This window comes from Branchiostoma floridae, chromosome 16 (genome assembly GCF_000003815.2).
Source record: "Branchiostoma floridae strain S238N-H82 chromosome 16, Bfl_VNyyK, whole genome shotgun sequence".
In the NCBI taxonomy this organism is placed as follows: Eukaryota; Metazoa; Chordata; class Leptocardii; order Amphioxiformes; family Branchiostomatidae; genus Branchiostoma; species Branchiostoma floridae.
The window spans coordinates 11,048,491-11,060,584 of NC_049994.1; the positions used below are offsets into that span (position 1 = coordinate 11,048,491).

The 12,094-nt window shown below is 40.7% G+C and overlaps 1 protein-coding gene across 4 annotated transcripts in view; it reads left to right on the forward strand.

Annotated features, from left to right (window-relative positions):
• The window catches only part of LOC118432761 (contactin-associated protein-like 2), a 44,631-nt gene that overhangs the window by 26,931 nt on the left and 5,606 nt on the right, over positions 1–12,094 (forward strand). For all 4 annotated transcript variants that reach the window (XM_035844377.1, XM_035844380.1, XM_035844378.1 and 1 more), the window contains exons 14-20: positions 254–419; positions 989–1,110; positions 1,578–1,748; positions 2,415–2,654; positions 3,157–3,393; positions 4,341–4,517; positions 6,673–6,915. In XM_035844377.1, coding sequence (XP_035700270.1) covers positions 254–419; positions 989–1,110; positions 1,578–1,748; positions 2,415–2,654; positions 3,157–3,393; positions 4,341–4,517; positions 6,673–6,915 — 1,356 coding nt within the window. The remainder of the gene's footprint in view (positions 1–253; positions 420–988; positions 1,111–1,577; positions 1,749–2,414; positions 2,655–3,156; positions 3,394–4,340; positions 4,518–6,672; positions 6,916–12,094) is intronic.

Here is a 12,094-nt window from a genome sequence, read left to right on the forward strand (position 1 = left end):
TCCTTGCTATTAGTGCAATCATCACAAGCTCTGTGCTGCAATATACTGATGGTCACTAGGGGGCATGGTTGTATCAATATTGCCTTTAAATTTTCAATTCTACTTTTAGCTTTGCTTATAGTTTTTCTTTTCAATGCTCTAGTAATGTTAAATTTGTTACGAAACAAGGAAAACATTTTATATCATACTTTTTTAAAATTATCATTTCCTTCTAACATAATTCCTTTCTAACAACATCATTTGATACTTCTAGATGGACAACCGTTTGGCTGGTGGGTTGGTCGCACAAATGACAAGATGGTGTACTGGGGAGACGCAGGCCCAGGGACGCAGAAGTGCGCCTGCGGTCTGGATGGAACTTGTCGTGACCCTGCAAAATACTGCAACTGTGACGGCACTGCTGGGTTTGAGTCTGTCAGGTCGGTGGATTTTAAAAGATTAAAAAAATGTTAAACTTTAGCATTTGCAAATTGAAATCCGGGTAGAGTGTTTGCCTTGCATTTGTTAAGTAGTGAGTTTGATCCCGGCCGAGTCAGACTTTAAAAAATGGTACATACCGCTTTCTCTGCTTAGCACTCAGCATTCGAGAAAGGGTAACATGGAAGTTGAACACACACCACTACCAGTGGACTTACCCCCTGCTGTAGTTTGCACAAAATTGTGTGGCCCAGGGGCTACTGAAACAAAGATGCGTGCCACTCTATGGACCAACTGATGCAGGAAAGACTTTAACTTTTTTTAACATCAATCTCATCATTTTGGAGAGCAGAAATCTACCCCGGTATCCAACGGCTCAGTTTTTATGAGAAATTCCGTCTTGGTTAAAACTGACTGAAAATGACCAAATTTGCTTTTCAGGGGTGTGGACGAAGGTTACCTGACCCATCATTTTGTGAGAGGAGAAATCCATCCAACGACTCAGTTTTTACAGAAAAAAGTCTGCCTTTGTTAGGATAACTGACTTGAAATTACCAAATTTGCATTTCAGGGGTGTCGACGAAGGCTACCTGACCCAGATGCCCTACCTGCCTGTTACTCAGCTGCGTTTCGGCGACACCAGTCCTGGCAGCGGCTTCCACACACTGGGACCACTGGAGTGCTATGGAGACAGTAAGACTGCCCTTGGAACTTTTAAACCAGTATAGCATAGCAAATACTCTCATCTCATTTTAAAGACTGTCCTGGGAACTTTCCCTTGGACTTTTGAATGACTGTAGCATCGCAAATGCTCTCATCTCAGTTTATCACATATCTTCTGTCAAAGCTAGAACATACTGAATATTATCATTATCAGAAATGTCAGTCCCATAGCTAGCCCCCTAGCTGTAGGGGTAGCTCCCCATTCAACTGGACTCTTTTTATTGAGTGAATAAAAGTGATTTTCCATAGTAAGTAATAACGATTTTTTACACAATTACTGTATTGTCTTACTGTAGACCTAAGTTACACTTATAAGGTATTATCAACTTTAGAGTCATATCTGCAAATGTTTTAATTCAAACATTTTTCCAATGCCTCTTTATTCCTGAAGAGACAGAACCAAAAGAGATTCATTTTATATCTACGTCTTTCTACAGTCATGTTCAACAATTCTGCAACCTTCAAGGCTGCTGAGGCCCACCTCCGTTTCCCAACATTCCAAGCGAAGCGTTCCGGAGACATCTGCTTCCAGTTCATCACTCGGGCGGCGCAAGGCGTGTTCATCCACAACAGGGGAGCGCGGGACTTCTTCAAGGTGGAAATGTTGTGTAAGTAATGGATATTTTGTTCCTTTCTATGGTTGCAGAGTCGTTTTCCATTGTAAATTCTGCTAGAATTAAAGTTTCCCTTAATCCTTTTCTCTCTCAAGAATATGAGTTGTTTTTTCAAACCACAACTGAGAAAGCATCATGCTTTAAGGAAAACTTTTCTGGTTGAAATTTCTGTCATGAGGCAAATGATCTACTGTCCTTATTTAGTAAAGATGGATTTTTAAGATGTACCCATACAGTAGCTCAATGGTAGAATGCTCACTTTCTATCTGACAGGTTGCAAATTCAATACCCTGAGTGTGGTCATTTTAAAAATTATACAATGCTTTCTTTGCTTTAGTACTCAGCACTTACAAGAAGGCGCATGGAAGCTAAACACTGGCATCACTACTAAAGAAAGAGCCCCCTACTGTACTGTACCTGTAGTGTCTTGCACAAATGTGTGGCCCAAGGGCTATAGAAATGGAGTTGGGCACCACCCCTAATAATTGCACCGGTACAAAACTTTTTTTTTGTTTGAAAAATGGACCTGAAAAAAATCAGTGGACAGGATATTGGAAATGAACAGATTATACTGCACACCGACCTGATCAGGATGTGTGACGTAAACTTTAAACTTTTGCCATTTACTTGCTGCTAAGAAACCTTCTTGTTTCCTTGCAGCTCCCAGACAAGTTTCCCTGTCTTACGATGTGGGAAATGGTCGCCAAGAAGTTGTGAAGACAATGACCTACGACCTCAACGACAACCGCTTCCACAGCATTTGCGCTGAAAGAAATCTGAAAGAGGCTCGCATCGTGGTGGACAAACAACGCTTCCAGGATCCTACACAAGCCGAGGCGACGATCGCAGAAGTCATGGATGCACACGAGTCCCTGAATCTCAACAGCCAACTCTTTGTTGGTGGGTTTCTGTTGTAGTTTTGACCATATTCACCGGGTACCATCATTATCTTTGCCGCATGTCATTGTTTGCTGGGGTATCACTGACCTTGAAAATGTCAGGTGTTGAAGGGGAAATTCTGATGCAAGAAGAATGACTGTCACATCTTCAGCTTTGACTTAAAAAAATGAATGTCATCAAAAATTAGAATATGACTTCAGACAATGTCATCCTAGAACAGAAGTTAGTCAGAAACAAATACAATTTAAGGTTAAATATTCTTTGAATATATACCTATACTTAAGTAGGCGCATCATTTGTATAATCTTATTACTTGGATAAGTAATGGTAGTAGTAGTAGAGACATACAGTGTTTTAGCACCATTGGGGGTTTACCGCACCAGGTCTCCCGTCCGGATGAATCATATATTAATGTAAATCACCATGTGGCTTATATGAAATGGAAGTTGGCCCTTATCAAAAGTGCTAGGAAACATAATAATGTATTGTATTGTTTCTGCAGGCTCAGACACCGAGGGTAGAAACGGTTTCATCGGTGTGATGCGCGATCTAAGCGTGAACGGCGTACACCAGGATCTCTACAGTGCCGCCATACCAGCGTGGGGCGTAGAGCCCGGGATGGTTCGACTGTGCGAGCCCGTTAACCCCTGCCAGAACAACGCCACCTGTATCGAGGGATGGGGCTTCTACGAATGCAACTGTACCCTCACTCCGCACGAGGGTCCAACATGTTCAAATGGTGGGTTATCTTCTTCTTTTTTTTTTCAATTTAGAAAGCCTCAGTCTAAAACAGGACATAGCAATGATACTTGTAAGCAATTGACATATTATGAAGGCATATTATGAAGGATGACTTTTTTGTGTAAAAGTTTCATCAACGATATCAATTTCTGTAAACCAATTTTTGCGATGTTTACCGTTTCCATGTGGTAATATATGTACACTGTACTACAATGCACCATATGTCCGGTCTATTGTGTGTTATTGTCATTGATCTATCTATTATACAATTGCAAAATGTAGTATGCACGTTTCAATGTTGATAACCTGTTGACAGTACAAGATACAAATCGTCTTCTCTGACATTTCTATAATATTTTTCCAAACCCTTCCTATGACCTCTTCCTTTTGTTCCCTTCTCTCCCAATCACTGCCTCTCCCTCCCAGAGATCATTGTGCCTGTCATGGACGGAGATCTTCTGAATCAAGACTTTTCTGGCAAGCTCCTTCAAATCTTGGTTCCTCCATCACATTCTCCATTCCGTGATGTTCCTTATGGTACACTCTCCACCGCGTATGGGCCTGTCCGTCCATTCTTTCATGATTTCTTTGCCTGTTTGAGCTACATTTTGTATATTCTATTGGCTATCATTTGGTAGTAGAAAACCTGTTTGATTGTTTATTAGACTTTCATCATATGACATCATTACAGTTGAAAAAATATCATTAGAACTTCTTCACCTACATGTGCTATCACTTATTTTCTGTCATCGTCTTTTCAGTTTTCTGTCAATTATTTAGCCATCTTCCCCCCTCCCCATTTTTCTGCTGTCCTATTGTCTTAATTTTGGAAACATACTCTAGTATATATACATGTATGTGCATATGTAGCTCTCAATTGTACTCCCGTCTCTCTTTTTAGAGAAGGTACATGACATTTAATAGCATGTTCTCATTTCCTAATAGAAATTGGAGCGCGTATGGAATCGGCCAGCTACCTTGAGTACTCGTTCCCTAACAATTTCCGTGACTCCGAGAAGGACAACATCACCGTGGGTTTCATCACGGAGCACAAGCAGGGCATCCTGATGCACGTGGTGTCTGAGACGGGGAACTACATGACTCTACGGATCAAGGACAGTGGTACGCACTTCACTCCTCTTCCTATTGAAGTGACTCTGTTAATGTTATAGTCTTGTCGATCATCCTGTCACTTTTCAATAGGGGGGTCACCAGCGCAAGACGTCAAATGTCAAAAGTGTCAATGAATGAATAAATGGACGAATAAACAAACAAATGGACATCTAGGGCTCGAATGCAATAATTGAATGGATGTGTGTCTCTGTGGCCGAGCGGTAATGCAACCCTGCGGCTTGGCCATCTGGATCCAATTCCATTAATCTGTGGGTACGAGTTCGATCCCAGGGTCAGCTCGACTCGGACATGTTGGAATTAAGGGATTGTATTCGTCCTTCAGAGGGAAAGCAAAATGGGGGTCCTGTGTAGGAGAAGGTGCTGCGAGCACGTAAACAGCCTCATGATTACTCAGATTGGGTACCTACAGTTGCATGCAAAATTATTCAACCCCCTTCACATGTTTCCTATTTTGGCAAAATAAGAAACATTACAACTGCAAACTAGTACCAAATCATATTACAGATGAACAGCTAGTTTATTACAATTCAATACAAGAGCAAAAATCAAGATTTTATTGCATACTTCTTCCAAATATGCAAATTTTCTAGAAAAAGCAGGTTGCAAAATTATTCAACCCCCTGCAAGGATGTGTCTTTAGCACTTCGTGCAGCACCTTTTAGCTGCAACTTCTTGCTGCAGGCAGGATGATAGCCTATCACAAGCTTCTGGCAGCACTCTTTGGGACTTTGAGCCCATTCCGTTTGGGCAATGGTATCCAACTCAGGAATGTTCTGAGGTCTATGTGCCACGACAGTGTTCTTCGGATACCACCAGAAATTCTCAATTGGGTTCAACTCTGAAGACTGTTATGGCCACTCGAGAACATTCCAACTTTTTTCTCTATAACCAATCCTTTGTGGATTTTGATGTGTACTTGGGGTCATTGTCTTGCTGGAATGTCCAATGATGCCCCAGCTTCAACCTCTTTTTGGGTCTGCTTACATATCTGACCAAAATTCAGCAGCCACAGCAATTATCCCGAGATGGCATGTGGACAAAACCCCTAGGCTTACAGCAAAGGACCTGAAAAACAATTTGGCTCAAGGAGGAACTGATGTTGCAGTGGACATAGTACGCCACATACTTCATACTGACGAGCTCAATGCCCAGAACCCCAAAACCCACACCGTTGCTGAGCCCACGCAACAAAAAAAGACATCTCCAGTATGCTCAAACCAACCTGCCATAGCCACAGACGTTTTGGAACACTTTTCTATGGTTTGATGAAACAAAACTTGAGCTCTTGGGTCCTATAGATAAGAAGTTTGTTTGGCGCTGGAAGAGTGAGGCGTACGCAGAGAAGAACACCCTGACTATCGTGAAGCATGGTGGTGGGACTGTGATGCTGTAGGGGTGTTTTGCTTCTCATGGTACTGGGAATCTCTACTGTGTTGAAGGCACCGTATATTCAAGCAAGTACCAGGATATTTTGGTCCAGAATGTCAGCAAGTCTTTCAAGTAGAATCTGGGGCATCATTGGACATTTCAGCAAGACAATGACCCCAAGTACACATCAAAATCCACAAAGGATTGGTTAGGGAGAAAATGCCAGAATGTTCTCGAGTGGCCATAACAGTCTCCAGAGTTGAACCCAATTTAGAATTTCTGGTGGTATCCGAAGAACACTGTTGTGGCACATAGACCTCAGAACATTCCTGAGATTGAGACCATTGCCCAAAAGGAATGGGCCCAAAGTCCCAAAGAGTGCTGCCAGAAGCTTGTGATAGGCTATCATCCTGTCTGCAGCAGGTAGTTGCAGCTAAAAGGTGCCGCACGAAGTGCTAAAGACACATCATTGCAGGGGGTTGAATAATTTTGCAACCTGCTTTTTCTAGAAAATTTGCATATTTGGATGAAGTTTGAAATAAAATCTTGACTTTTGTTCTTGTTTCAAATTGTTATAAATTAGTTGTTCACCTGTCATATGATTTGGTACTAGTTTGTAGTTGTAATGTTTCTTGTTTTACCAAAATAGCAAAAATGTGAGGGGGGTTGAATAATTTTGCATGCGACTGTACTTGCTCCAATACACCAAGGTGAATTATTATTGACGAAAGAAAAAGGCAAGGATTTAATCTTGCATATATCCTTTTTTTTGCAGGTGGAATCCAGTTAAGGTTTGACCTGGGTGACGGTCGTGACGAGGAACTGAACAACGATTTACACGACTACGCAGACGACCAGTACCACACGGTCAACATCACTCGTGTCGGGAAGAGGGTCAGCATGCTGGTCGATGGCTACCTGCTGAATCAACGAACCTTTGATATCAGCAACGACCGCTTCAAGGGACTGAACAACAACGGCAAGCTGTTCGTCGGACGCATACAGGGTGGCGGACAAGGTATTGCAAACTATTTTAACTCTGAGTCCAAGGTTGCACTTCTTTTTGCTGAACAGTTTCCTCCCTGATGAATACTAGTGGCCGCTGGCTCGATCAATACTTTTGCTTGCTAACCATGGTTTAGCAAGCAAAAGTATTGAGCCAGCGGTCACTTCGGAGGATGGACTTCTCAGGCTTGGGAGTTGCTGGAGGTGTTTCAAGGAGAGCACAACAAATCTGTGCATACTCTCATTGTGCTGGGAGAAGAGTAGAGTTCTATTAAAGGTTGGGTATAGGACTATCACTCCAGTTGGATCCACTCCTCTGTACGAACAGTAATTGTTACTGAAATGTCTTGTATTGAGAAACATGAGACATACATATAACATACCTGATTTGTGATGGCCATATGGGCTGCTCAAGAAATGTGCTGCCATGTCTTCTCTTCATCATGGCAAGGGAAAGACCGATAATGTACAGGACAGGGAAGGTTTCACCTTCAGCATTGACATAGCTTCAAGTAGATTACTCTATTGATACCCTTGATAGTTCCAGTTGAAAGTTCTTTCGCTTTCTGATAAAGTGTGCTTGTCTAGGCCTTGTGAGAGGGGTACCATAAATAAAGTTTCTCTTTTGGTGTACATCCATCCTACCCTATGTATACAATGGATAACCCCCAGCCTCTCTCCCTTGGTAGTATACTGCTTGTCTTTGGTAAATTACATCCTTTGCACAAGATGGGGGGAAGGCTCAAACTTTAACAGGAAAGACATAAAATATAACTAAAAAAAAAATTCTTTGGAAAGAATTTTAATATTTTCTGAAAAATTTAGTGCTAGAATTTGGTGATAATTCTCAACCCTGAAATGATTTTTAGTTTAGTGGCAGATATTACTTCTGACACCCCTTATCTGTCAAGAGAGTGGTATGGTCTGGATTATGAGGAAGGCCACATGCTGGTACTGGTAAAGTCAGATCAGATGACAGTTGCACTGGGCATCTGTTCCAAGGTTGGTGCTGGTACCGTTACATCAACTCTCACAAAACTTCTCTCTTTGGACGTTTTCCTATCAGCTTGAGCAGTGAGTATACATGCTTAATCTTAATGTTTGTAATGTTTACTTCTAGATTTGTTGTTGTTGTTGTTTTGGGCTGAAAGATTGAGGAGGAAAGGAGACATGTTGCTAGCTGTTGTCACCATATTGAGCAGAGGTATGGCCAAAACAAGCATGTACATGTGTGAATGACACTGATACATCTATAAAAGTACTCTCACATGCATTGTTAGAATATGTGTCCCATGAATTGTCTAAGGGTTTATCTTTCAACAGAGTCCAAGTGTTTCTTTTCACAAGAATTTGAAGAAACAATGAACAAAAACAGAAGAAGAAGAAACAGCTGTTTTTTTTTCCATTTATTTATTGTGACGATATAAAGGGGGTTATACAGAATGCTATCAAAAACTCATTGTGCAAATTACAATATGGAATGTTATCATATAACTGGTAGCAATGTTACCAAGGCGACGAGAATATTCTGGTCCAAACTAGAGCTACTAACATGACATTGGACACCACTCAGTACAAGGCATTGGATGCCCTACATTGACCAGAGATGCCTATCAAGTGAAGCAAAAAGGAATTTTACTGTAAATCCCACCCACAGAAGATTCCACCCTAATGCTCTAATGACATAGTGTAGGATCGCTTACAAGGGCATAATAGTCAGTCTATGGTTCAGCCTAACATTCTATGAGATGTATGAATCAACTTTTAAAGTGACAAATTTTGACGTTGAATAATTGAAAAAGCAGTAATATTATGATAAAATGGGTGTAGTCATATTCCAGCGCCGCTGTCTATCTGACCTCTAGCCTAGTGATATCTCTTGAAGTTGAACTTCCTGCTTCACAGTCTCCTGGCCTGATAAGATAGAACAAGTGCCATCCTCAGGAGCATCCTGTATGAGGTAACACTTCCTCTTACGTCTTAGGACTTAGAGTACAGTCAAACCTGTCTATAGTGGCCACTCAAGGGACCGGAGAAATTTGGCCACTATAGACAGGTGGCCTCTGTATAGAGGTGGCAACTTGTAGATAAAATACCCAAGGGACCGACAAAAAGTGGCTACTATGGACAGGTGGCCCCTAATACTGGTTTGACTGTATGTGGAGAAGGACAACCTCAAGCCAACCGTTAACACTTACGCCACATCTTCAGAAAAGACGCTGGAGCCGCATGATCATCCCCTTATAGGAACTTTATTCAAACCGACACACAACAAACTTCCTCTTAGGACTTGTTTCCTTAAAACTTTCCTTTACTCTTTGGAAGTAAAGATTTTTTAGGACAAAACTTCCCACCTTTGCACAGTGAATTACATGATGTTTCCTAAAGTTACATTCATGCCAAAGACATTTGTTCCAGCAAACATGTTACAAACAGCTGTATTTGCCCAGTGAACTAACACTACTTGGGTCTTGCTACAAAAGTATGATTCAAGTGAAAAGACAAGACTTGATCCCTTTAAACCAATGTTGTCCTAAGGGATGCACTATTCCAATATTTCCCATTTTGCTGATAATGCTTAATTTGGGCAAACAGTCAGCCTTTGCCAACTATCGCAGATGGCCCATAAATACCAACCTTGGAGGCAGTGTTACAAATGTACCAAGGGAAAAGTAAGAAATTTCTGTAGCCAAACTGTACTGACATGTCAACCTTTGAGTCAGATGTTTCTATTATTTATTAAAGAGTGTGAGTAGATTCTTAGAACAAATGATTATCATACCAGGGCCAAGTTGTTCAGTGGCCTTTAGGTCTGCTTAGCACAGCACTTTTTCTTGGCCATTCTTGCATTGTTTCATTGTTAGCTGATGAAGTCATCCACCCACAGCCATAGGGACCTTCAAGTTCAGGAGCAAACAGCTGTTCTTCTATGCCTAAATCTACAATGTCATTTCTGCAGGCTGGAGAGACGATTGACATACTCTCCAAGCAGAGGTTTGGCTCTCAGGCAGTTGTTTGACATGTTTTTAGGTGTTTTATCGGATGAACTGAACTGAACTTATCAGGCTCTCTATTTTGTGCCTTTGTTTAGCTATGACTTGACATAAAGAAAATGGTACAAAATAGATAGCCATGTAAGAAAATGGCTAAAAACATGTCAAGAAACAGCCAGAGCCAAACCTCTGCTTGGAGAGTGACAAGCATGTGGGTTTGTTTAGTTGTTGGCTACAAGTACATTGTGTGAAAGTACCAAAGGGGCTTTAAGTTGCTACTTTTGCCTAAGGGGGAATAATGTTTTCACTTTATTAATATCCAAGCAGAAGTACATATTAGATCAACTCGTTTGTTCGTGTGCTTTAGATTTTCACTGGATCAGTTGCCTAACAAAGTTTCAGTTCTTTTACATTTTCAAACTGTCTCTCTGAGACTGGCCAGAAGTAATGCCAATTTGGAAGAAGGCAAAAAAGTCCCTGCTGGGGAAAATGTAACATTAACCCGACTCATGTGTAAAACTAATGAAAGACCTTTGACTGAGGAAGTCCAAACCAATCCTTTAAAAGTTAATGAGAAGAGAGCAAACGCTGTAAGGCACATGCTTTACAGGTTGTAAAACTGTGGCTAGATTAATCAAAGCAAATTGGAAGCTGATGCAAATATAGAACTGTAGCATCTATGTTATTCCTTGGTTCATGTGCACATGTATACAATGTCTTATGACAATTGTTCAATTTGTTCTCTGATCACCAGATATAAGTTGCCCAAAACTTGTCCTGTTTGCCGTATGAAGAATTGCTGTTTCACCTTAATGTGAGGTGATTAAAATATCATACATTGTATGTTTAGGGCGTCATGTTGTTCCTGTTGATCACTACTGTAGTTGTATATAGTTGTAAGGATTTATTATTCAGTTGGGCTTCATGCATTCTGTCCAGCCATTTGATACGTATAAATCATTGATGGCCTTGTGAATAAAAGAGACTACGATGTTTAATGCTTCAATAAGAAGAATTTCTACTAATGGTAAATGCTTTATAAAGCTTCTACAAAAAATGATTATAACTATAAGGGAAAGTTTTTAGAGCTGTTCAATTTTCAAGTTGTATGAAGAAAAACTCTTCCCCAGTTGTAAATGGCCCTTTCCTAACAGCTGTAAAAGCCATACCTCATGACTACCATAACCTGGGGTCAAGTCTACTATATTTGGCCAACCTGGGGAAATATTTAGAGCACATCACTGGGGTTGTTATCTGAATCACTGAATGAGGAGGTTTGTCTGGTTTGTTGTTTTGAATACTTTAGGAAAGTCTGTTCCTTTTGGTTTCTTTTTCCAGGCAACATAAATTTACAAAGTGTAACAATGTTATTATTAAGAAAATATTTGTAGGATAACGTAAAATTGTCTTGGTCCCTCTTTTACTAACCAGTCTTAATGATTTTTGTGTTCAGGTTGCAAACATCATGTTTCATAACAAATCTTGATGTCAGGGTAATTTGTTCCACTTACCCTTGATGGTTACGGGTGTCAGACACTTCTTGAAGTTCTTCCCTTAACCAACTCAGCCCTTGACTTAAATCAGGCCAGCTTGGCCCAACACTCTGGTGAACTCGGCCCAACATAATATCAATACAAACGCTAACCCTTATATAACCCTGGCAGGGTTGACCAAGGTGTTGGGCTGAGTTGACCAGGGTGTTGGGTTAAAATGACCAAGACAAGTTTATACAGAGCCAAATCATTTGATCCCTAGTTGGTTTGTGTCAACTCAACATCATGTTATGTAGCCTGGTATCCAGCCGTAATAAATTGTAACTTCTGTCCAGAGTCTCTTCTCTCCTCTAGAGAAGAGACTCGGGAGCTATATTACGGCTGGATACCAGGCTACATGTTATGTACATGTACAACTGTGCATACCTTACAACAGTGACATGCTTCCAATGTATGGACAAAGGTCTTATTTCCATAGGATGTGATTAAAGGGTTAATTCCCATTTCCCAATCCTAATCTAGCTTGATTCTTACTAACAAGAAAGTAGCTGCACATCAGTCAATTTTTCTTTTGCACATGTAACATTTTTGTTTTTCATTTCTTTCTTATTTCTTTTACATTGCTACTTTTGACTGAGAAAGACTGGGGTAAGTCTATTGCCAAAAGTTTGTACATTCTGAAACCTCAACCATATTTTCAAGTCTT